The sequence below is a fragment of the Schistocerca gregaria genome, chromosome 2 (genome assembly GCF_023897955.1).
Source record: "Schistocerca gregaria isolate iqSchGreg1 chromosome 2, iqSchGreg1.2, whole genome shotgun sequence".
Classification (NCBI taxonomy): domain Eukaryota; kingdom Metazoa; phylum Arthropoda; class Insecta; order Orthoptera; family Acrididae; genus Schistocerca; species Schistocerca gregaria.
Genome location: NC_064921.1, coordinates 145,666,371 through 145,692,831, shown reverse-complemented (window position 1 = coordinate 145,692,831; position 26,461 = coordinate 145,666,371). Strand labels below are relative to the sequence as shown.

The following is a 26,461-nucleotide window of genomic DNA, read 5'->3' as shown; positions in this document are numbered from 1 at the left end:
AACTGTAATAACATAGCCGGTCGCTGGTCGCCGAGCGGTTCTAGGCGCTTCAGTCTGGAGCCGCGCGTCCGCTACGGTCGCAGGTTCGAATCCTGCCTCGGGCATGGATGTGTGTGATGTCCTTAGGTTAGTTAGGTTCAAGTAGTTCTATGTTCTAGGGGACTGATGACCTGAGATGTTAAGTCCCTTAGTGCTCAGAGCATTTTTTTTTTTTTTTTGTAATAACATAACATACTGTCTCATGTCTTGAAGCTTCATTTCGTTCATTAATCTTCTTCTGTGTGCTTTACTTTTTTTGTCAGGCAGTGTCCTAGACAATGTGATGTGCACGGCTGCACAGGGAACTATCTAGGATAAAGCAAGCAGAAGAGGGGTGAAGACGGAATTTTTTGTTTTGAGGGAAGAAAAAGGAAACAATTTTCACAATGGAGAGGATAGCATGGACGAGTGTAGTGGATGTAACACAGCAAAATAAATAATCAAAAATAAAATATATATTTAAACATAGAGTAACGAGAAAAAAATTGTATTCTCATTTTGTGGTACTATTAAAAATTACATACCGCATTTTTATCTTAAGCAATATAAACCGCTACGTACTATAAGATGCACCTTAATTTTTAAGCTGTTCCTTTTTTTAACTGGCGTTTTCACTATTTTCATTATTATATTGCAAAGCTAACCTGAAAATAGTTCTTAATGTATAAAACCGTATTGACCTTTAAAATCCCAGAAAATCGTCATCTGATCTTTCTTCTTCTTCTTCCCTTGTCATCATAGTTGCCCTGTTCACAAATAAAATGGTCTTCCGTGCCATCGAGAGCGTTACTTATGCCCCAGTTCTTGAAAGATTGAACGATAATGTTTTCTCTCACTCTAGACCACGACTATTCTACCCTTTGACCACTTGTTTGAATGTAGGTCTTTCTAAAGCTCTCTTCTGCGGGAGTTCATACTGGGTTTCATCCATCGTCCATTTGTTCCACTCCTCCCACGTATACACTTTAAATGGCTTACTTATCGAGACATCAAGAGGTTGAAATTGCGAAGTAAATCGTCCCAGAATAACAGCAAGCTCTGTGTTCCTCCCTTTCAGTTTCTCTGTCACTGAACATTTCAGATGGCTGCTAACTTGATCTAGCACAAGAAGAGAGCTCTTCTTCAATAAAGCACTTACCTTCTCTCCCACATTCTATTAATCCACAATTTCAAACCAGCCTTGTCCATCCAACCCCCGTCAAGTACATGAACAACAACACCTCCCACTTTTTTATTGTTGAAGATGATCATTTGGTTAAGTTTAGCACCATCAGCACAGCATGAAATTACAACAACGTAGCGCATATTTTCATGTCCACTCGTTTCTACAGTTACAGTTTTAGCCTATCACGGCAACAGTTCTGTTACTCGGCACATCAAATGTCAGAGGAGTTTCGTCCATATTCGATATTTGGCTTAGATTCACAATGGTTTTCTTTCGGTGTTGAATAATAATGAGACAGATAAATAATATTTCCATTTTATACTCCTATGACATTGTTTGATATATTTTGGTTTTGGTTCGCATGCTAAGTCCGCGACGCTTCATAAATCTGTAGCACCAACCAGCTCCACACTTAAAGTCTGTTAAGTTTCACGGTAGTGCTAGGTTACGAGCATGTATTTGAATCGTTTTTGTATTAATTTCAATGCCTTTTTGACGGTGTCCGTGAATTCATTCCGATACATCATCATCTAGTTTTGGCCATTTTGCATTCAGTTCTTTATCTGCATGTTTGGCCTTGCTCATTTTTCCAGTTTTTCTTTATAAGTCCGCAAATCTCGAATAGTTACTTTTTGTTGGTGGAGGGCAAAATGCCACTCAGCTGCTCTGTTTCTGTGTTCTTGTGCATACGCTATTACTGTCAATATATAGTCTGCGTCATATGGATACCTTTTTTTCCATTACGAAACTAGCTACCAACAGAAATATTGTACTGTTATCGATAACATGAATCACTTTAGTTCAAGTTCACAGGTACCATAACCATGACGCATCGTAGACTAGATAATGTTCTGGGTCTATGATAACTGGGCGTTAGGTAGACAGTGTTAGCAAGCTTGTGAATCCCTGCAACTCATGTTCGTCGCATCGGTGTACTGCTGCTGCGTTGACTCTATCGTTGCCAGGTAGAGACAGGTTTCCCGTAGCATAGAATATATGGCCATTTTTAAAACTGGAGGGAATTTTAAATCAAACGCTGGATGTTTTAATATTAATTTCGAGTATAACACGCATCTGAATTTTGGGGGCAATTTTTCGAAGAAAACAGTGCGTCTTATAATCCGTGAAATACGTATTTTGTACATGGCCTGCTGTATTAACCGTTATAGTGCAATTACGACAGATCATACACAAAATATGTGCAATTATTTGATAGTACCACAGAAACGAGAATACAAGTCAAATTCTGTGTCATGTTATATAGGAAATTATAAGGAATTATTCCAAGTCCCCGAATCGAACTATCCATCTCGATTATTCTAACGCAGACCGCTTTTTCAAATCCCCAGTACCTGTCTCAATCCTGCCTTGTCTTCTGCTTCCTTTGTTGTATGCTTCCCCAGGCTACTATGTTCATCGCTACTTGTTAAATCAAAAAAATTTCTTATTAATAGGACTGTGTCGACCTTATTAGGTATTAAGCTGTATAGAGAATACAGGGCATGCAGCTTTACTGTATGGTTAAAAGAAACCATATGGCAGTTAGAAGAGTTGAAGGCCATGAAAGGGAAGCAGTGGTTGGGAAGGGAGTGAGACAGGGTTATAGCCTACCCTCGATGTTATTCAAACAAAAGAAAAGTTCGGAGTAGGTATTAAAATTCATGGAGAAGAAATAAAAACTTTGAGGTTCACCGAAGTCATTGTAATTCTGTCAGAGATAGTAAAGGACTTGGAAGAGCAGTTGAATGGAATGGACAGTGTCTTGAAAGGAGGGTATAAGATAAATATCAACAAAAGCAAAACGAGGATAATGGAATGTAGTCGAATTAAGTCGGGTGATGCTGACGGCATTAGATTAGGAAATGAGACACCTAAAGTAGTAAAAGAGTTTTGCTATTTGGGAAGCAAAATAACTGAGGATGGTCGAAGTACAGTGGATATAAAATGTAGACTGGCAATGGAGAGGAAAGCGTTTCCAAAGAAGGAAAATTTGTTAACATCGAGTATAGATTTAAATGTCAGGAAGTGGCTTCTGAAAGTGTAGTGTAGCAATGTATGGAAGCGAAACATGGACGATAAATAGTTTGGACTAGAAGAGAAGAGAAGCTTTCGAAATGTGGTGCTACAGAAGAATGCTGAAGATAAGATGGGTAGATCACATAACTAATGAGGAGGTATTGAATAGAATTGGGTTGAAGAGGAGCTTTTGGTACAACTTGATTAGAAGAAGGGATCGGCTGGTAGGACATGTTCTGAGGCATCAAGGGATCACCAATTTAGTATTGGAGGGCAGGGTGGAGGGTAAAAATCGTAGAGGGAGACCAAAAGATGAATACACTAAGCAGATCCAGAAGGATGAAGGCTGCAGTAGGTACTGGGAGATGCAGAAGCTTGCACAGGATAGAGTAGCATGGAGAGCTGCATCAAACCAGTCTCTGGACTGAAGACCACAACAACAAACAACATGCTAGAAATTCGGGAGTGACGTCGGGTGCACGAATTTTGGTCCACCTTGTACACGTACGACGAGTTTCGCTAGTTGCTACGCACCTGGGTGTTTCGGTGTTACTTGGCAGCCGTGGATTAAAGTGAGAGCGTACCTGTGAGGAGCAGCTTTATGCAGGAGGGCGGCGGCCCCTCATCGGGGTCGTCAGCATCGCCGTCAGCCGGCGGCGGCGGAGGTGGCGGGGGCGGAAGGCCCGAGGGCGGCGGCAGCTCTGGCGCCTGGCCCAGCCTGGTGAGCTGCGTGAGCACGGTGTGCAGCGCGGCGCGGGCGCCCGCCTCCTCGCGCGGCGGCTGGGGGCAGTCCGCGGGGCCCCGCCACGCCCCCCACGACCAGTTGCCGCCCGAGAAGGGGTCTGCGCAGCCCGACTCCTGCTGCGAGCTGCACTCGTAGCACTCCAGGCCCCACGCGCCTAGGCAACACAGCACAACAGGCACACGTTTCTGTAGAAGCCCACAGCAAGAGCGCATATTACTCATCCAAGATACTATTGCACATGGAAATGAGTGAGCTTCGGTAGGAGAGGAGACGCTGAACTATTTAACCACCACTAGCCATTAAAATTGCTACACCAAGAAGAAAAGCAGGTAATAAACGGGCGTTCATTGGACAAATATATTATACTAGAACTACCATGTGATTTCATTTTCACGCAATTTGGCTGCATAGATCCTGAGAAATCAGTACCCAGAAAAACCACCTCTGACTGTAATAACGACCTTGATACGCCTGGGCATTGAGTCAAACAGAGCTTGGATGGCATGTACAGGTACTACTGCCCATGTAGTTCAAGAGATGTGGACTGGCGTATTGTGACGAGCCAATTGCTCGGCCTTGACCAGGCGTTTTCAATTGGTGTGAGATCTGGAGAATGTGTTGGCCAGGGAGGCAGTCGAATATTTTCTGTATCCAGAAAGGCCCGTACACGACCTGCAACACGCGGTCGTGCATTATCCTGCCTAAACGTAGGGTTTCGCAGCGATCGAATGGAGGGTAGAGACACTGGTCGTAACATATCTGAAATATAACGTCCACTGTCCAAAGTGCCGTCAATGTGAACAAGAGGTGACCAGGAAGTGACCAATGGCACCCCATACCATCACGCCGGGTGATACGCCAGTATGGCGATGACCACTGTTCCAATGTGCGTTCACCGCGATGTCGCCAAACACGGATGGGACCATAATGATGTTGTAAAAAATGACGTTTTGCCATTCGTGCACCCAGGTTCGTCGTTGAGTACACCATCGCAGGCGCTCCTGTATGTGATGCAGCGTCAAGGCTAACCGCAGCCATGGTCTCCGAGCTGATAGTCCATGCTGCTGCAAACGTCGTCGAACTGTTCGTGCAGATGGTTGTTGTCTTGCAAACGGCCCCTTCTGTTGACTCAGGGATCAAGACGTGAGTGCGCGATCCGTCACAGGCATGCGGAAAAGATGCCTGTCATCTCGACTGCTAGTGATACGAGGAGGTTGGGACCCAGGACGGAGTTCCGTATTACCCTCCTGAACCCACCGATACCATATTCTGCTAACAGTCATTGGATCTCGACCAACGACAGCTGAAATGTCGCGATACGATAAACCGCAATCGCGATAGGCTACAATCCGACCTTTATCAAAGTCGGAAACCTGGTGGTACGCAATTCTCCCCCTTACCTGTCAGGAGAGTGACAATGTATTTGTACTAGCTCATTTCGCACAGAGCAACTGGCGTAGCATGAAGAGGACAGAATAGAGTCGTAAATCTGCTATAGGTTACTGTAGACTCTTACAAGTGCAGACTGCGGTAGTTTTCCCTGTAGCCTTGGGCAGTGAAGACTGTACCTGCGTTACCTACGTGTCAGTTGTGTTACATACCTATCGGGCGTTACCTCATTTCGATAACTTTTTTTGCTTGTGCAGTCAGTGTCCCACTGTAGATTGCCCTAGAAACCGGAAGTAGTGAACCTTCCACAACCTGACTGCGGATGTATAAAGCGCTGCATAACCTATGCTGTATTTTTTTCTATTAGTTATCCTTATGTCTGTTACTTACAAATAAACAGTATTTGTAGAAACATTGGAACTGTCGGTGTTTAATTCAAATTTTAGTCGAAAATTTTTGATTCGTAGCGTGAGACAGAGGGATATAGTAGTAAAAACAAATTAATACAGATTTATCATTCAGCGGAATATAACGCAATTTCCTCAACAAAAAATATAAAATTAAAAAAGAACACAATCCAAAAAGAGACATTGCTTCAATACGTAGTCGAGCTCAGATAAAACACGTTACTGTCATTCATTAACAACTTTCGCATCTGTGCATCTGTCAATAGCAACAGGACACTCTTGGCTTTCATAATGATGAAGAAAGTTCTACCGAGTACAAAAAAAAAAGAACAATAGTCATAGAGATTTTATACGTTTGTGCGTATAAACTCTACTTGCTTCAAAATTAATTGCTTTGGTTTCGTACAAACGTAATAGCTATGCAATCAGCTAATTTTTATTACTTATAAAGAAAAATTTATATTGTGGAAGGATATGAAATACCCAACGGAGTAACAGTGAATGATGTGCGGCTCTAATAACGCTCAAAACAAACAACAACATAAAATAAAAATAAAGAGGAGTCGTCGACTCCCTCTTCCTCTCTTACACGTGCATTACGTTTCTTTCCATACCTATGCTACCAATACTAACGGTAATCCTACTATTTACTACGTAATTCACATACTGTACCAAAACTACCAAATTATAGTTTTGGTAGAGCGCAGTTCTATACCGAAGTAAATTCCAAAACAAGCAACCTCGTCTTACAAGAGAATGGCGCCTTCTTTGTCATCACCGACTTCGTCCAAACTTATGACATAAGCGGGGCATGGCCAAAAATAGAAGTAACTACAGTGTTATCTTCAGATATCCAAGTATTTGGGAAAAATAGCAATTTTTGACGCGTGTCTAGCGATATACTTGTGTTATCGCATTTTCCAGTCAACGGTTGGAGCAGTGGAATGAGTACAGAACTGAAATCTAATGTCCCTGGGGCAGAGTTCTTATACGGAAACTAATTTTTATTTTAAATTTTTACTTTAGTTAGGTTGCAAATAAAGCGAAATAATGTTCAACATATCGCATTTATTAGTATTTTCATAAAAGGTATAAAAAGAAACCCAAAGAAAAGTTCAAGATTGCAAATAAACTTGCATGAAGGGATTGTACACTGAAGAGCCAAAGAAACCTGTACACTTACCTAATATCGTGTAGGGCTCCCGCGAGCACGCAGAAGTGCCGCAGCAAGACGTGCCATGGACTCGACTAATGTCTGAAGTAGTGCTGTAGGTAACTGACACCACGAATCCTGCAGGGCTGTCCATAAATCCGTAAGAGCACGAGGGGGTGGAGATCTCTTCTGAACAGCACGTTCCAAGAGTTCCAAGATATGCTCAATAATGTTCATGTTTGGTGACTAACGTGTTTAAACTCAGAAGAGTGTTCCTGGAGCAACTCTCTAGCAATTCTGGACATACAGGGTGTCGCATTGTCCTGCAGGAATTGTCCAAGTCCGCCGGAATGCACAATGGACATGAATCGATGCTGGTGATCAGACAGGATGCTTAATTACGTGTCACTTTGCAGAGTTATATCTAGACATATCAGGGATCCCATATCACTTCAACTGCACACGCCCAACACCATTAAAGAGCCTCCACAAGATTGAACAGTCCCCTGATGACAAGCCGGGTTGTTTCCATAACTGTACCTCCTCGATACCATTTCAAACGAGACTCGTCCGACAGGCAACTCTTTTCCAGTCGTCAATAGTCCAATATCGGTGTTGACGGGCCCAGAAGAGGCATAAAGTTTTGTGTTGTGTAGTTATCAAGGGTACACGAGTGGGCCTTCGGCTCCGAAAGCCCATATCGATGATGTTTTATTGAATGGTTCGCATGCTGACACTTGTTGATGGCCCGAGATTGAAATCTGCAGAAATTTGCCGAATGGTTGATCTTCTGTCACGTTGAACGATTCTCTTCAGCAGTTTTTGGTCCTGTTCTTCCAAGATCTTTTTACGGTCGCAGCGATGTCAGAGAGTTGACGTTTTACCGGACTCCTGATATTCACAGTACACTCGTGAAATGCTCGTACGCGAAAATCCCCACTTCATTGCTAACTCGGATTTGCTGTGTCCCATCGCTCGTGCGCTGACTATAACACCATGTTCAAACTCACTTAAATATTGATAACTTGCCATTGTAGCAACAGTAACCGATCTTACAAACGCTCCAAAGACTTGTTGTCTTATATAGGCGTTTCCGACAGCAGCGCCGTGTTCTGCCTGTTCACATATCCATGTGTTTGAATACGCATGCCTACACCGGTCTCTTTGGCTCTTCAGTGTATCACGTACATGACAATCTCGTGTACGAAATTAGAAACCTTTGTTATTTAGCAGTTGATGATATACACGTGCTGGGGTGATATTCATCGAAAAAACATGGGAAGCAGCAATTTCTCGGCATCTTGCACACGTTGTAAAACACTGCGTTGTTATCACTGCATGTTGTTAGAAAGTTTGTATAGAAAAGCAAAGATCTGTCTCAGTGCCCATTTCGGTAATAAACCACATACAATGTAAAATTTCGACAAATATTGCTGATTATAGCTGGTGACGTATAAGGGAATGTATTTTTATACAGCTTTCTCCAAGTTCAAAGTGAAGCTGAGACAATTTGAAGCCCTGGAAGTTTTAATCACAATGCCTTCTTGAAATGTTATTTGCAGAGTCCTCGTCGACGCTATAAGTACAATCATTTTGTACTAGTAGAACTGTGGCAGGCGCTCAGTCGTAGGTGCTGAATGTTTTTACTAGACATAGTTACAAGCTACCATTTATTTACAATCAGAATAACCACATTGCATTTGGTAGAAAGAGCAATTATACAACCATGAATCATGAGCATATTTAATCGCCATTTGCATTTGGGCACTGTAGTTAATAAATTAAACAAGTTTGTGACCTTGGGTGTCACCAAGAACTTTTACAACTCAGTGCCTCATGCCTTTAGCAAAAACACGCTTTAACACACATGTTACAAATATATATTTAAAAAAATGTATCAAATTACGTCAAAGAAATATTTCACGTCTCACTGTCTCTCGGCTATACCAAGGTACAAAACATTTTCAAATAACGAAATGGATCTGCTGCCACCACGCAGAAATATCACATTTTCTTACATCACTTCAAATAAATCTACGTAATGAGAGAAAGGGAAGGCAACCTTATTATTAATTAAAAATGGGGATGGACGAGGAAACGTCTTGTCATTGCAAAGAAACGTCACACTTACGGAATAAACAATTCCTGTAACGGATATAACTAAACAAGACACGAATCAATAGCTGACGAGAATTACTGTAACACGACGCAATACTAAACACAAACATAACCAAAAGACACCACTGAAAAGGACAACAAGGCGTTACACAATAAAACTTGAAGCCATGTCACTTGCACAACGATGAACCAAAGAATCTTGCGGGCAACGTGACTTACACCGCTGCGGCAGCGTGCATCAGCAGAGAGAAAACTGGTAGCCTCTCCCAGAAAACACACCGGATGCAGCACAACAAACTGAACATGACGTCATTCTGATGGTCACTGGCATGGTGGCTATTTATCCACAAGAAATCACAGCGGCAAAGCATGGTAATATGTTCCCGACCCCTCCGCAACCCCCCGAAAGTGACAAGCATAGCATGAACCGGCCCACCGTACTTAGTACACGGCACCAAGAAGATGGCAGACACACGGCCTGCACTTGTGGCCTGCAATCCCGCAGCATCCATTCGGGCATTGTACTCCATACACGTCAGCGAAAAATGACACGCACACTACATGCATTTAGTGTCGGTATCTGTGCGCCATCATTTCGAACGCCGCACTGCATGCAAAGCGGCGCGAAAATAACAGACGCACGCCCTACCCCCTTTGATAGAAGCTCGGCACTCAGACGTGGCTCAGTGGACGGATATCAGCGGCTTTATATGTGAGCTGGTTGGCCCGCAACGCATCCCAGCTGCGACGGCGCCCCCCTCAGGTTTAGTGGTAAAATGGCCCAGTCGAAAGCCCGTCAAAAGCATAAGACAGACCAAGCTTGAAAACAGGAAGAAAGTGTACTAAACTGTAAAAAAAAGAAGCAAAATAGTAAGAGTGAACGGTCCAAGATGAAGATGTGTAACACCGATGGAGTTTAAATGGCAGTGGCGTCGTGGTTGTGTGGTCGCGGTTTTGGACTACAATACGCGAGATCTATGTTCAAATCTGCCTGTGACTCCCTTTTCTTTCTTTAACCAAATTATGTATTTCCATCAATATGTTCAGTGACAGGGTTGTTCTTATCAGAATCGACAGAAAACCAACACCAACAACGATAGTTCAGGTATACATGCCGACAACACAAGCTGAAGATGAAGAGATAGAGAAAGTGTATGAGGATATTCAAAGGGTAATACAGTATGTAAAAGGGGATGACAGTCTAATAGTAAGGAGGGACTGGAATGCAGCTGTAGCGGAAGGAGTAGAAGAAAAGATTATGTGCTTGGGACAAGGAATAAGGGAGGAGAAAGACTAACTGAGTTCTGTAACAAGTTTCAACTAGTAACAGCGAATACTCTGTTCAAGAATCACAGATGGAGGAGGTGTACTTGGAACAGACCTGGTGATACGGGAAGATTTCACTTAGATTACATCACGATCAGACAGAGATTCCGAAATCAGTTACTGGATTGTAAGGTGTACCCAAGAGCAGATATAGACTCAGATCAGAATATAGTCGTGATGAAGAGCAGGCGGAAGATCAAGACAATATTCAGGAAGAATCAATACACAAGGAAGTGAGATACGGAAGTACTAAGGAATGACGAGATACAGTTGAAGTTCGGTAAGGCTATAGATACAGCAGTAAGGAATAGCTCAGCAGGTAGTACAGCTGAAGAGGAACGGAAATCTCTAAAAAAAAAAAATCCACCGCAGAAGTTGGGAAGGGAAACATAGGTACAAAGAAGGTGACTGCGAAGAAGCCATGGGTAACAGAAGAAATACTTAAATTGATCAATGAAAGGAGGAAGTACAAAAATGTTCAGGGGAACTCACAAATACAGAAATACAAGTCGCTGACGAATGAAATAAATAGGAAGTGCAGGGCAGCTAAGACGAAATGGCTGCAAGGAAAATGTGAAGACTTCGAAAAAGAAATGGTGGTCAGGACAGACTCAGCATACAGGAAAGTCAAAACATCCGTCGGTGACATTAGAAGCAAGTGTGATAACATTAAGAGTGCAAAGGGAATTCCACTGTTAAATACAAAGGAGAGAGCGGATAGGTGGAAAGAATACATTGAAATCCTTTATGCGGGGGAAGATTTGTCTGATGTGATAGACTAAGAAGCAGGAGTCGATTTAGAAATGACAGGGGATGCAGCCAGTATTAGAATGATAATTTAAAAGAGATTTGGAGGGCTTAAGATCAAATAAGACAGAAAGGATAGATAACATTCCATCAAAACTTCTAAAATTGTTGGGGGAGGTGGCTATAAAACGACTATTCACGGTCGTGTGTTGAATTTATGAGTCTGGCAACATACCATCTGACTTACGGGAAAGCATCATCCATACAATCACAAAGACGGCAAGAGTTGACAAGTACCAGAATTATCGCACAATCAGCTTAACAGCTCATGCATCTATGTTGCTTGGAAGAATAATATACAGAAGAATAGAAAAGAAAGTTGAGGATCCGCTAGGTGACGATCAGTTTGGCTTTAGGAAAGGTAAAGGCACGAGAGAGGCAATTCTGACGTTGCGGTTAATAATGGAAGCAAGGCTGAAGAAAAATCAAGACACGTTCATAGGATTTGTCGACCTGGAAAAAGCCTTCGAAAATACAGGATTCATCGCCTGCAAGAAAGTTCGACAGTGTAAAATGGTGCAAGATGTTCGAAATACTGAGAAAAGCAGGGGTAAGACATAGGGAGAGACGTGTCATATACAATATGTCCAACAGCCCAGAAGGAATAATAAGAGTGGACGACCAAGAACTAAGTGCCCGTATTAAAAAGGGTGTAAGACAAAGATGTAGCCTTTCGCCCCTGTACAATCAGTACATAGAGGAAGAAATGATGGAAATAAAAGAAAGGTTCAGGAGTGGAATTAAAATTCAAGGTGAACGGATATAAATGATACGATTCGCTGATGACATTGCTACCTTGAGTGAAAGTGAAGAAGAATTACAAGACCTGTTGAACAGAATGCAAAGTCTAATGATTGCAGAGTATGGTCCGAGAGTATATTGAAGAAAGACGAAGGTAATGGGAAGTAGTAGAAATGAGAATTGCAAGAAACTTAACTTCAGGATTGATGTTCACGAAGTAGATGAAGTTAAGGAATTGTGCTAGCTAGGCAGTAAAATAACCATTAACGGGCGGAGCAAGGAGGAAATCAAAAGCAGACTAGCAGTGACAAAAAGGGTATTCCTGGCGAAGAGAAGTCTACTAATGTCAAATATCGGCCTTAATTTGAGGTAGAAATTTCTGAGAATGTACGTCTTGAGTACAGCACTGTATGGCAGTGAAACATGGGCGGTTGGAAAACCGAACCAGAAAAGAATCGAAGCGTTTGAGATGTGGTGCTACAGACGAATGTTGAAAATTAGGTGGACAGATAAGGTAACGAATGAGGACGTTATGTGCAGAAATGGAATTGGTGAGGAAATAAATATGAGGAGAATACTGATAAGGAGAAGGGACAGGATGACAGGGCATATGTTAAGACATGAGATAATGACTTCCATGGTACTAGAGTGATCTGTAGAGAGCAAAAACGATAGACGAAGACAGAGACTGGAATACAGTCAGCAAATAATTGAGGACGTAGGTTGCAAGTGCTACCCTGAGTTGAAGAGAGGAATTCGCGGCTGGCCGCATCAAACGAGTCAGAAGACCGATGACAAAAAATAAAACGTACGTTAAATGGAGAACTCAAATGTCGAGAAACCCAAGCAAATCTTTCGCAACTCTCAAAAATTCTCGAGAGAATCGACATTGAATATTTCCAAGGAACCTTAACTCGCTGACATGAAGGCAATTTTTTTGAATGGTTCACGTGATTCACTTACTAGTTTTGGAGAATGGTAATTGAGTAACCACTGTATTGCAGGTTCGAATCTGCAACATATTGCAACCAAAATGTCATTTTTCATTACAAATATTTTAATTGACTATCGATCTTTATAAAATATTTAATGTTTTTTAAAAACAGTCATCATTAAGAAGTTGTATAAAATATCGATAGTTAAGAATTTATATTTTCAATGTGTTTAGTAAATCATTATACAAGAAGATGAAAATAATGATTAGATATTTATTAATTAGCTCATTTTTGATGGAATTAATATTTCAGTGATGTAGTAATAGGAAATGAACGAAAATGAGACAAAAGAACTACATAGCGAGATTCGAATTAATATTCAATTAATTAGCCCATTACCATTCTGCATCACTACTGCGTGAGCCAAGCGGCCGATCGAGAAATTATCCTTAACTCAGGTGACTTAAATGATCTCCAAACTCTTCGAAAACAGTTCTCTCGAAAAATTTTCGATTCCCGGCGTGGTCAGGGATTTTCTCTGCCTCGTGATGACTGGGTGTTGTGTGATGTCCTTAGGTTAGTTAGGTTTAATTAGTTCTAAGTTATAGGGGACTGATAACCATAGATGTTAAGTTCCATATTGCTCAGAACCACTTTTGAAAAATTTTCTAAGTTGCATACAAGTGTAGGGGAAGAGTGTTACTTGAGTTGTGAGCTTCGATACCAAACATATAAAAAGTTACTAAACTCAAATCGCCAGATGATCTCCTTGTAATCATAGGTCAATCGCTGCCTTCTAGCTGCAATCGGCTCCTGGGTCACTTTCTTCGGAGTACTGTCTGGAAACATCGAATAATAAAGTGGGCTGCTGTTGAGTTAGCATTCTTGACTCCGTTCGCACTGTGAACAGCACTGGAGAACCATCTCACAGCCACAACGAGCCAGCAAACTGCGGCCTCGTTCATAAAGAGAAGTCGATATTCTTCCAAAACAAGCCACAAAATCCGTCACTTTAATATCTACTTGTGAACTGCACCATCTGGCCACAAAATATGGTTTTCAAAATCGGCAAGAGGACAGGAACATTTTTCAAACAGGGGAAGATATTTTTCTCCTGTCTAGTCTGTTATTCCTCGCAGATCAAGGTTTCAGGATATTTGCCTACCACAGTGGCTCATATCAATTACCTGCCGCATGATTCATTCACGGGAGTTTCCAGATGAACCTTCACCACACTTGAACTAATCCAACCCTGTTCCGTTACAGCTCTCACTGCACTTATGTTACAGAATGTGATACTACTCATATCCTCTTTGCACTTGCATAATGGGAGAGGAACAGGCAAAATTGTTTCCAAGAAAAGTATCATCAGAAAGCAGAGTGTGTGACGATAGACACCACTCTACTTTCTTTGAGTAGTCTTGCATATAATGAGTATTTAATTTTGTTACAAGCTGCCACGTTATCCATGTGGTAATGGAACAGCACTGAGAGCTATGTTAACAGTAATTTTACGTTAATATGTGTGTTAAATATACAGTTATTTCGGCTTAGGCATCGAACAATTATATCGTTATTGTTACTATCCCTTTTCGTTTTGTTTAGTGGTGCTAAAACAATTATCTGTTTCAAACTACTGTGTCACTTTTTATTCAGCATGCGGATTGGTTTAGTTAAACAAGTATATATTTGTATATATGGTTCTCGGGAGAGACGTCGGATGTCATAGTGAAAACTCCACAATATTTCGTCAGCGCAACTGGCCGACAACTTCAGGTGCGACGAACACACTGCTAAGGCAGGTTTTTTTTCTTTATTGTGATTTCATTCCCCTGCTCCATATGGGCAGGGGAGGGCTGTCAGTGGCACAAACCGCCGCTCTTCAGCAAAGTGACACTACAAATAAAACAAGAATAAAATGATACATACAGAAGCAGATAAAAAAAGGGGAACATAAAACAGAGTAAGGAGAGAAAATGATGGTAAAATATGCACGACATGGAGACGTTCATGGGGGACAGTTAAAAAAAGTCACCAGAAAATTAAAAAACACAACTGGCGATTCTTGAAACACAGAGAAGACACTGAATGCGCAGGCACAGGTTAAAAGTCGTCCACAGTAGTAAAAACACTCCGGAACAACACACTTAAAACCAACTTGGAGCACACACGATGAACAATAGAACTGCCAGGTGGGACCTGCCGAGGGAAAAGGTCAGAGAGGATGGAAAAGGAGGGGAGAGCAAGGGGCAGCTGGGGAAGTGGCGGGATGAAGAGGAGGGGCATCAGTGGGTTCACAAAGAGGCAGGAGACACGTGGGGTGGGAGAGGAAGAGGGAAGACAGGGCAGGAGGGAGCGCAGAGACACTGGAAGGAGGCACAAGAGATGGAGGGGGAGGAGGAGGGGGAAGCCGCTCTGGAGGAGGGAGGGGGAGGAAAGGGAGCCCAGAGGAGGAGGCAGGAAGAAGGGGTTAGAGTTGGTAGGAAGGGTAGATGCCAGGGTGAAGCTCATCGTCCAGGAGGGGTAGACGATGGAAGTTGTGTTGGGAAAGGAGATGGAGGGTGTGGAGATGGAGAGAGGGTGGGACACAAAGGTAAAGGCGCGGCAACTGGTTAGGGGATGTGAGGATGGGAGAAACCAGGGGGTGAGGGGGATCAAGGCGGCGGACAATATAGAGCGTGCGGATGTGTTCAAGGAAAAGGAGAAGATGGGGAAGGGGATGAGGTCGTAGAGGATGCGCGTGGGGGACGGAAGGCGGATACGGAAGGCGAGGCGGAGCGCATGGCATTCGAGGATTTGGAGGGCTTGAGCTAAGGCAGGACCAGGGTCCCCTATTTATGCCAGTTTTAGGCAGGAAGTGCGCATGCGTGGAGGCGCCAAATTCGATGGCCAATAGCGACGATATCAACCGATAGCTGGAAGGACAGTAACGCCACCTACAGGATGAAGAACCAAAGACTTTGGAGCACTCGCGGAGGCAGCCGCCGCTGCTCTGCGCTGCCATCGGCCGCCCCAGCGACCTCTGTTGGAAGCCGTAAGCTTAGGTGCGCGTCCACGTAGGCGCCTTCATTATCCTCCCGTTGTCAATAGAATATTTATGTTGTTAGCGAATCGTTGTTCGTCTTATGACCAATAGTATTCCTCTCTGCTCGAAGGGACTTCAATATGGCCACTGCTGGATCCCAAGCTGTACTAAGCTCAAAGCCCGTGTCTCTGTTTACAAGATTCGTCGAGCTACGTATTTCTACTGCTTCCTTAATAACGCTGTCCCAGCACGAACTCGTCGATGTGAGAATTTTTGTATGTTGATAATTCATAGAATGGCCTGTACTGAGACAATGCTCGGCCACTGCAGACTTTTCTGGTAGCTCCAGACGAGTGTAGCGTCGGTGTTCAGTGAATCTATCTTCTACAGTGCCACAAGTTTGTCCGATGTACGACATGCCGCCTCTACAAGGAATCTCGTAAACACCGGATCTTCTTAGGCCGAAACTGTCCTTAGATGAGCCGAAGAGAGCTCTGAGTTTTGCCGGCGGACAAAAAACACATTTAACTTTATGCCTCTTCCCATAATCTTCATATTTTCGAAGAGACACCGCAGATGTATGGCAAGATGACCATTCCCCTTTTTTCTTCGCCTTCTTCCACTTCCTCACGTTGAGTAACCCGCTTTGGTTGTAAGGCACGGCGAATCTCCCGTTCGGAGTACCCATTTTGTTGGAAAATGGTACGCAGATGGAGTAGCTCATAGGATAAGCTGTCTGAGTCTGATATGGCTCGTGCTCTGTGGACCAACGTCCTCAGTACGCCACTTCGTTGCGAAGGATGGTGACAGCTGGTGGCCTGTAAGTATAAGTCCATGTGCGTTGGTGTACGGTACACTTCGTGACCTAATGTGCCATCTTCTTTTCTCCATACCAATACGTCCAGGAATGGATATCGTCGCTATTGGCGATCGCATTTGGCGCCTCCACGCATGCGCACTTCGTGCCTAAAACTGGCATAAATAGGGGGCCCTGGTCCTGCCTTAACAGTGTGTTCGTCACACCTGAAGATGTCGGCCAGTTGCGCTGACGAAACATAGTGGAGTTTTCACTATGACATCCGACGTCTCGCCCGAGAACCATACATACAACATGTCCGTCGGGAAAGCCTCAAGCAACACAAGTATATATTTATATTACAGCCTCAAAAGCGGCCCATCCAACTCGGGTGGCAGTCCCAGGTAGCACCTCATGAAAACCAAGAGACAAGCTGTCGAAATACTGTGCATAGACGACAATGATATCCGGCAGAATACCCGACACCTCAAGATGTCAGCATTTTTTGATAATATTATTATACTGCTACTCTGTCTTTCCTTTTAAGTTAACCAAACCTTTTTCTCAGTATTGTACATCTACAACACACTTAAAAAACCCTTGTTAAACTTCTATCTGCATGATCTCAAACTCTGTAATCAATTTATGTATTATGCTGTATGTCAGATTTTTACAGTTTTCGTGGCTAAATAGCCGTTTGACGCCGAAGGCCGCAAATAACAAAATGTACCGATGTACAGAGTTGTTGCTGTGGTCAGTCCAAAGAATTGTTTCATGCTACTATCTGCGTTAGTTTGTTCCCTGCAAGCCTCCTCTACTTCAGCCTGTTTATTGCATCTCTGCAGTTTTCACTTCCATCACTTTCATCTATTGCCAAATTAACTTTTGTTTGGTGCCTCAAGAACGCCCCACTAATCTAGTCCAACTTTTAGTCAACTTTTACCACAAATTTCTTTTCTCCTCGATTTGGTTCGGTGCGTAATCATTACTCTGTGATTTTCCTTCTTATGTTGCTGTGGCCTTCTATCCGAAGACTGGTTTCTTGCAGCTCTCCACACTTATGTATTCAGGGCAAGTCTCTTTGTCTCTCAAAAACTACTGCAGACTACATCCATTTTAACCTGCTTGTTGTATATGAGGCCTGATTCACGTCTCCAATTTTTGCCCCTCCCACCCCCTCTCCTTCCTTCATAGCCAAATTGACGAGTGTTGGACGCCTCTCTGCATGAGTCCCATCGACCTATTCGTTCTTTTACCATAGTTTGGTTGTGCCACTAATTTCTTTTCCTCCAGTTCTTTTCCTCCACTTCTATTCAACACCTGTTTATTAGCTACTCGATCTACCCGTCTTAACAATTCTTCTGTAGCGCCACATTTATAGCTTCCATTCTCTTCTTGTCTGGACTGTTAATCGTCCACAATTCGCTTCCATACAAATATCTTCAGAAAAGACTCCTTAACATATAAATTTGTCTTCGGCGTTAATGAACTTCTCTTTCTCAGAAATACTATTATTGTTGTTGCCAGTCAGAATTTGGTTTCCACTCTACTTCTGCCATCACTAAGTATTTTGATGCCGAAATAGCAAAACTCATCGACTTCTTTTATTATCCCATTTCATAATTTGTTTCCCTCAGAACTGGGCTTAATTTAATTCGACAACATTCCGTTATCCTTGATCTGCTTATGTTGCTATCCATTTTGCTGTGTCTTTCCAAAACACTATCCATCCCGTTTGACTATTCTTCCAAGTCTTTTCCCGTCTCTAACAGAATTACAGTGTCATCAGCAAAACCTCAAAGTTTTATTTCTTCTCCCCGAACTTTATATCCCTTTTCGAAATTCTCTTTCTTCCTTTCCATCGCAGCTTGCTAAATGTACACACTGAATAATGTCAGATTACCACTCTGCCTCACTCGCTTCTCAAGTACTGCTTCGCTTTCATGTTCTTTGATTTTTACGTTTTCGCCCTCTTCAGCTCCCTCTAGTGCAATGGAAGTTATTCCCTGATGTCTTAACATATGTCATACCATCCTGTGCCGTTCTTCCTTACCAATTCCGCGCAGAACCTCCTCATTCCTTGCCTTATGAGTCCAGCTAATTTTCAACATTCGTCTGTAGCAACATACGTCAAATTTTCGATTCTCTTCTGTTCCGGCTTTCCCACAGTCCACGCTTCAATACAGTACAACGCTGTGCACCAAACGTACATTCTCAAAAATTTATTCCTCCATTTAAGACCTATATTTTATAGTAGTTGACTTGTCTTGCCAAGGATGTAATTCTGCCATTTCCGCTCTGCTTTTGATATCCTCCTTGCTCTGTCCATCATTAGTTATTTTGCTGCCCACATAGAAGAATTAATTAACTTCATCTGCTTGGTGACCATTAACCCTGCTGTTAAGTTTCTCGCTGTTCTCATTTCTGCTGCTTTCCTCTTTCTTCGGTTTACTCTCAATCCGTATTCTTTCCTCAGTAGGCTATCCTTTCCATTCAACATTTCATGTAATTTTTCTTCACTTTCGGTTAGAATACCAATATCATTCGCGAATCCAATCATTGATACCCTTTCACCTTGAATTTTAATTCCACTCCTGAAGTTTCCTTTTATTTCTGTCATAGCTTCCCGATGTATAGATTGAACAGAAGGAGCAAAAGACTACATTCTTGTCTCCCCCCTTTTTAATCCAAGCATTTCGTCCTTGGTCTTCCACTCTTATTATTGCCTCTTGGCTCTTGTACGTGTTGTGTATTACTCGTCTCTCCATATAGCTTACCCCTATTTCCCTATTTTTTCAGAATTTCGAACAGTATGCAACATGTGACATCGTCGAACGCTTTTTCCAGGTCGACAAATCCTATGATTTTCCCTCTCTGGTGCCTTTGATTTTCCTAAAGTCCAACGGCTCGTTATCAAACACATCTTCAGTTTTATTTTCCATTCTTCTGTATATTAACATTGTGAGCAACTTGGACACATTAGCTGAAAACCGCTAAAACAACTAAACTGACAATTATTTTACCCAAAATGACACCGAGCGTGGATGCCTATGAACTTATATCTGTGTACTGACCTGTTTTGTGTACCATGGGGTGGCGTGGCGCTTGGGAGGGGGTGCAGGGAGGAGTTTTCAGGTCCTACGCCTACATCTACATCTACATCTACATGATTACTCTGTAATTCACATTGAAGTGCTTGGCAGAGGGTTCATCGTACTACAATCATACTATCTCTCTACCATTCCACTCCCGAACAGCGCGCGGGAAAAACGAACACCTAAACCTTTCTGTTCGAGCTCTGATTTCTCTTATTTTATTTTGTTGAGCTCAACAAAATATTTTCGCATTCGAAAGAGGAAGTTGGTGACTGAAAATTCGTAAATATATCTCGCCGCGATGAAAAAGTCCCTTATTAATTTATTTCGTTTAAATCATATAAATCTCTCCAGTACTGTCAATATTATTGCTCTGCATCGAAGCCCCATCGGATTCGGGCTTACATGGTTACTTTGGAAGGAGTGGATGCTGTGTCTTCGGAGGGTTCCAAAATAGTTTTTATCTGCTTTTTTCAAATAAGTACAATTTGCGTTTATTTTGTGGATTTGGATCCTACGGTTTCATTGTAGCTAGAACGTCTTTGTGGTCACTAATCCCTGTGTCCATTGTAATGCTCAAATATTTGCTCGTGATTATTTGTTAAGAAGTCAAGTTTGTTTTCACAACCATTTACACTTCGAGTGGGCTTCTGGGCTAGTTGTTCGAAATAATTTTCTAAGAAGCATTCAGTACGATTTCTTACGTCGTTTCATGCCTACCGCCGACTTTAAACATATACAGGGTGTTACAAAAAGGTACAGCAAACTTTCAGGAAACATTCCTCACTCACAACGAATGATAATATGTTATGTGAACATGTGTCCGGAAACGCTTACTTTCCATTTTAGAGCTCATTTTATTACTTCTCTACAAATCACATTAATCATGGAATGGAAACACACAGCAACAGAACGTACCAGCTGATGCAGAGATGGAGAATGACGTATTGTATTCCAGACAACCACAATACGAGCACGAAGAGTCTCTACATTTGGTACTGGGGTTGAGTAGACAAGAGCTTTCAAATGCCCCCATAAATGAAAGTCAACAGGGTTGAGGTCAGGAGAGCGTGGAGGCCATGCAATTGGTCCGCCTCTAACAATCCATCGGTCACCGAATCTGTTGTTGAGAAGCGTACGAACACTTCGACTGAAATGTGCAGGAGCCCCATCGTGTATGAACCACATGTTGTGTCGTACTTGTAAAGGCACATGTTCTAGCAGCACAGGTAGAGTATCCCGTATGAAATCATGATAACGTGCTCCTTTGAGCGTAGGTGGAATAACGTGGGGCCCATTCAAGACATCACCAACAATGCCTGCCCAAACGTTCACAGAAAATCTGTGTTGATGACGTGATTGGACAATTGCGTGCGGATTCTCGTCAGCCCACACATGTTGATTGTGAAATTTGCAATTTGATCACGTTGGAATGAAGCCTCATCCGTAAAGAGAACATTTGCACTGAAATGAGGATTGACACATTGTTGGATGACCCATTCGCAGAAGTGTACCCGTGGAGGCCAATCAGCTGCTGACAGTGCCTGCACACACTGTACATAGTACGGAAACAACTGTTTCTCCCGTAGCTCTCTCCATACAGTGACGTGGTCAACGTTACCTTGTACAGCAGCAACTTCTCTGACGCTGACATTAGGGTTATCGTCAACAGCACGAAGAATTGCCTCGTCCATTGTAGGTGTCCTCGTCGTTCTAGGTCTTCCCCAGTCGCGAGTCATAGGCTGGAAGGTTCCGTGCTCCATAAGAAGCCGATCAATTGCTTCGAATGTCTTCCTGTCGGGACACCTTCGTTCTGGAAATCTGTCTCGATACAAACGTACCGCGCCATGGCTATTGCACAGTGCTAATCCATACATCAAATGGGCATCTGCCAACTCCGCATTTGTAAACATTGCACTGACTGCAAAACCACGTTCGTGATGAACACTAACCTGTTGATGCTACATACTAATGTGCTTGATGCTAGTAGTATAGAGCAATGAGTCGCAAGTCAACACAAGCAACGAAGTCAACATTACCTTCCTTCAATCGGGCCAACTGGCGGTGAATCGAAGTACAATACATACTGACGAAACTAAAATGAGTTCTAACATGGAAATTAATCGTTTCCGGACACATACCCTTGCCCAAGGTGGCTTCCGCCAATTCCCCCTCCCTGATGATACCCTCATCCCCTCGTTCTACCCCTCCTACCAACTTTGATCCTCCCCTTCCTCTCCCTGTGTTTTTCCCCCAGGGCACCCTCTCTTCCCTCTCTCCCTCCTCTCTTCTACCTTCCCTCGCCCCGCCCCCCCCCCCCCCCCCCCCAGGTTTCAACTCTCTACCACCTTCTCCCCTTCACCTCCCTTCTCCTCTGCCAGGGGCATCAACACCCTCCCAGTCTTCCTCCTACCCACACCTCTTCCCTTTGGCAGGTCCCCAGGTTTGTGCATGAACAATGAACCTTCATGCATGTGCTGGAGATCGTCGCCAGTGCTTGTGTTTGTCTTCGTGTTAGTGCTGAAGTGTCTCTCCGTTTGTGCTCCACTGTTCACGTGTGTTCTCTCTGTCTCCTCCATTACCATACAGTGATGAACGTTTTTTATTCGGGCAGTGCGCATGTGAATGGCTACATTTATTTTAGAATGTCTGTCTAAAGTTTTTATCCAATGTGTTTGTTTTGTTTTTCTGGATATATTTATATACTGTCTGTGTTATCTGTGGCCGCAGAGCGGCATAGATAGGCCGCTGCCTTCCTATCTTTCATGTAAAGGTGTCGAAATGACAATAAAGAAAAAAAAGTCAACCTTTATCACGTATGTGTCACGCACCCTTCGAGACCGAAACCCCTTCCTTTCCCGGGACCATCTAACTTAAATGACACCACGGGCTCTTTATACAGCTCCCACTAATCTTATAGCCGAACCTGGGATGTAGTGGACACTCGCCTGTTAAGTAGGAACCGATACCCCAACACCCTATGGCGCAAGTCGAGGAATGTGCAGCCTACACAGCCGCAGGATCGTCTGAGCCTCCGATTCATACCCTCCACTTGGCTCTGAAGCAAAGATCGTCATGACGACAATCCTACAGATGTTGAGCTCTGCCCTCATATCGCAAGGGTACTGGCAGTCTTTACCAATTCAGATAGCGGCTAGAAACTAGAGAGAATCTCTTCCAATCCAAAGCGCACTCATCATTAGTACCGACATGACGTACAATGTGGCGAACTGAAGCTCTAAGAAGCTCCGAAAAGCGCCTTGCATACATAAAACTGTGTATAGTTGTTGTATTTCTTCTAGTAATTTACTATGCAGCCAAAGAACTCAACCACTATTAACATGGATTAACTAACGTCTTAATTATTAATTCCATCTACCCAACATTCATCCACGCACTGCCTCTGAAAAACTTCTTCTGTGTGCTGTTTATCATCTACATTCCACTTCCAAATAGGATTACTGTTCAGACAAAGAGTTTTGGCTAACTTTTCTTCGCACAGAAATTTATATTTGCTGTTAATATTTTCCTCTGTTTCAGAAAAGCTTTTCTTCCTATTACCAGTCAGAACCTTATATGCTTGTTACTTTTGAAACCAAGTTATTTTGTTATCAAAATAGCAAAACTAGTTTATCACATTTGTCTCAATTTTTTTATTCTCTCTCCATAACATGACTTAACTGAACTAAATTTTATTACCCTTGTTTTAGTTTCATTGATGTTCATCTCACAATCTGTTTTCAAGAGAATATCTTTCTCTAAATTGTTTTCCAGATTTCCCTGAATTACGTAGTGATTCGTTCCATGATTCTGTAGCTTTTCCTCGCTTAGTGGCAATAGATATAATGAATCATCTTAAGTAAAGTATAGTAGCTCTTCAATTTAATTTAATTAAATCATGGTACGAGTCTACACACACCCCTTCAATTATCCACACGTAACTTCCTCACGCTCTGTACCCATCCCTCAAAATCGACACCTAACGAGTAAATACTACAATAAAATTTGACAAATTGTGGAAAATCGAACATTGTACTGTAAGTGATAAATGCTAGGGAAAACATGAAGAAGCTACTGCTGTGCTTCAGAATCTGAAAAACTCTTTTATTGGTAATGATAATATGAACATCGAGTTTTTAGATGAAGTGTGAAGATTCCATGCATCACGCCTTTAGGTGCTCGTAATAATTTTATACTGGGATTTTTGCTCGTTCTTGCCACGTACACAAATTTGCTTTCAGGCCAGGTTAAATGCAGTTTTCCATATTTCCGTGTTTGTGGATCGTTGTACCTGATTCATAAAATCTTTTCTGTAGTGAATTGCCACTTCCGTACTGCGTAGAAGCTTCCTATTATGGCATATATTTTGTGAAGGTTGACCCCCAGAATTATTTTTATAGAGAACATAAAACAGGGAGGAGGAATTAATGATCTTCATAAGGATAAAACGGATTAGTTTATGTAGGAAACGTGAATGTACTGTCTTACTGAACTCATGCTCTCGAAGCACTCAGGTACCATGATGGTAAATACGAAACAAAATGCGGAAAAGCCATCAGTTTATATCGAATGTTTCCTGCTGTTCTTGAAATGTTGTTGAATTTACGAGAAATAATTTTGTACCGCAGAGTAGTTATGAAACTGTGGACGAAACCATGCTGCAGTTCGAATCTCGTGTCCCCACGCTAAATCAACGCTAGTTAAGACATGGCATAAGAGAGTTCGCAAAATGGCTGCGACCCGCATTAAACGTTCACCGGCACAAATGCGAGATGTGGAAAAGGGGTTTTATTTTCTCTTATTAGTTTCTACCAATAAACTCCAGTTCTATAAGAACCGAATTGCCATGTATAAAACATCTTCAAACGTTTGATTACTTAACAAATGAATTAAAATGTCATACGTTTAAACATGTAGGCGAGAATAAGTTTCGTAAAGGTCTGAAATTATGCTTAAAGTTCGTCGGAAGCCGCTAAGTGCTCTCATTCTCAAATAATGAAGAATAAAATCAAGGCGTTTGCGCAACGACATTTAACTTACCGCTCTATCACACCGACTGGTTCACAACTGTAGTACTTGTCTTATTGTGTAAACTACTAACATAATATTATAACGTTTAATAAACAGGTTATGACAGCATTTAAAGTTTTTAAATTCGATCAATAGTTATGCGATATACGAAAACTGAATTTTAGTTGTCGACACACTGCAAGTGGTACCGGGTCCAGAGTTACGGGATGGCGTTTTAGTAATACAGATTGACGGAAGAGAGGCAAAATTCATTAACGAGGGGCACGATTCTTGTTGGAGCAAGGTGGAGGACATCTGTTCATCTAACAGGAGAAGATGGAGCTTATGGAAAGGCACCAACCGACCTCTTTCCACATCTTTGCCCCCTCGAAGCTTGTACTCCACCGGGCCCTTACCGTCCGTATTTCTCCGTAAAGAGACAACGTTGACTTTGTAGATTTTCGGATATCGAGAGAGTGGTACAGGATGGGAATCAATGGAAAACAGCATTAAACAATTCGCAAGACAGCCACTAAACAAAGAGAAAAGAGGTACCACTGAATGCCGCTACCAATGAATGGTGACGATAGCACACGTTAATACGAGTACGCTACAGTTAGGCGATATGCTCTTTGTTGATCGCTGCCTAAGAAGTAAGACTCCGGTATTGGTGCACTGCATGGCAGCGGTGTAGCTGAAAGCAGAGAATCCCTGCCAGTTAGTGACGGCCATATTCATTAATAAATGAAAAACGCCAGTTTGCGTTTGTTTTATAGTATTAATTTTCTGTATTAACCGGTTTTCGGGTTACGAGGCCCTCATCAGACATTTACTGACTACTGTCGCCAAAGAAGTTATAATATTTGTAAACGACATTTGAAAAGAAGTTACACATCTAGATTGGAGCACAAACGTAGAGTAAATAACTTCTTTGACAGTGTGGTGGTAATGCAGTATAAAAAGTAAAATGCTAAACATTAAGTAAATATAAAGGGAGTAAACAGGAAAAACTTTACAATAAAACTGGAAAACCATGCCTACATAACACTTTAAATTAATAAACGAAACCAATTAAATGAAACGATGACTTTTAAACAGGGTGCGACAGTTAATGCAGACGATACGAGATATATCCGTAGCGGTTAAATACACCAAGGAGTGTTCTTCCCTAACATACAACCGACAATGCGACGAGTCTCGTGAATTTTTTGAGCAATTTTTGACGTTATAGCAAAAGAATTATGTCATTATATTTAATCGAACTATACACCTCGTCTGTGGGAAGAATTAGTAGAAGAATTAAACGACATAGCATGCGTAGAACTTGATCTAATAATGACGAGATATCAGAGTGGCAAGATCAGAAAGGTCAAACGTCCACCCTACTCTATCAAATGAAGGTAAATCCGTAAGTGAAGTGCGGCTCGTGATGTAACCCATACGCCTGTAACTCATCAGTCACTGCTCTGTTACTGTACCGATCAGACAACGCTCTGGAAGTTGCTCGGACATTCAAAATGTATACGACAGTCAGAAAAGTGAATAAGGTTTTTATTTATGATGCATATCGAAAAACTGATAGAACAGGGGTGCTGTTGCAAGTACTCACGATCTGTCTAACCAAATATTATACAATGTCAAAAAACTGGAACTGTGAAGAACAAAAATGTCAAAGAGAAAGAACAGCATCTGAG

General features: G+C 42.3%; 1 protein-coding gene across 1 annotated transcript in view; it reads right to left on the bottom strand.

The window, feature by feature from the left end:
- LOC126336560 (uncharacterized) overlaps positions 1–26,461 on the bottom strand; it is a 255,077-nt gene that overhangs the window by 11,802 nt on the left and 216,814 nt on the right. The window contains exon 2 of the mRNA XM_050000409.1: positions 3,805–4,119. Coding sequence (XP_049856366.1) covers positions 3,805–4,119 — 315 coding nt within the window. The remainder of the gene's footprint in view (positions 1–3,804; positions 4,120–26,461) is intronic.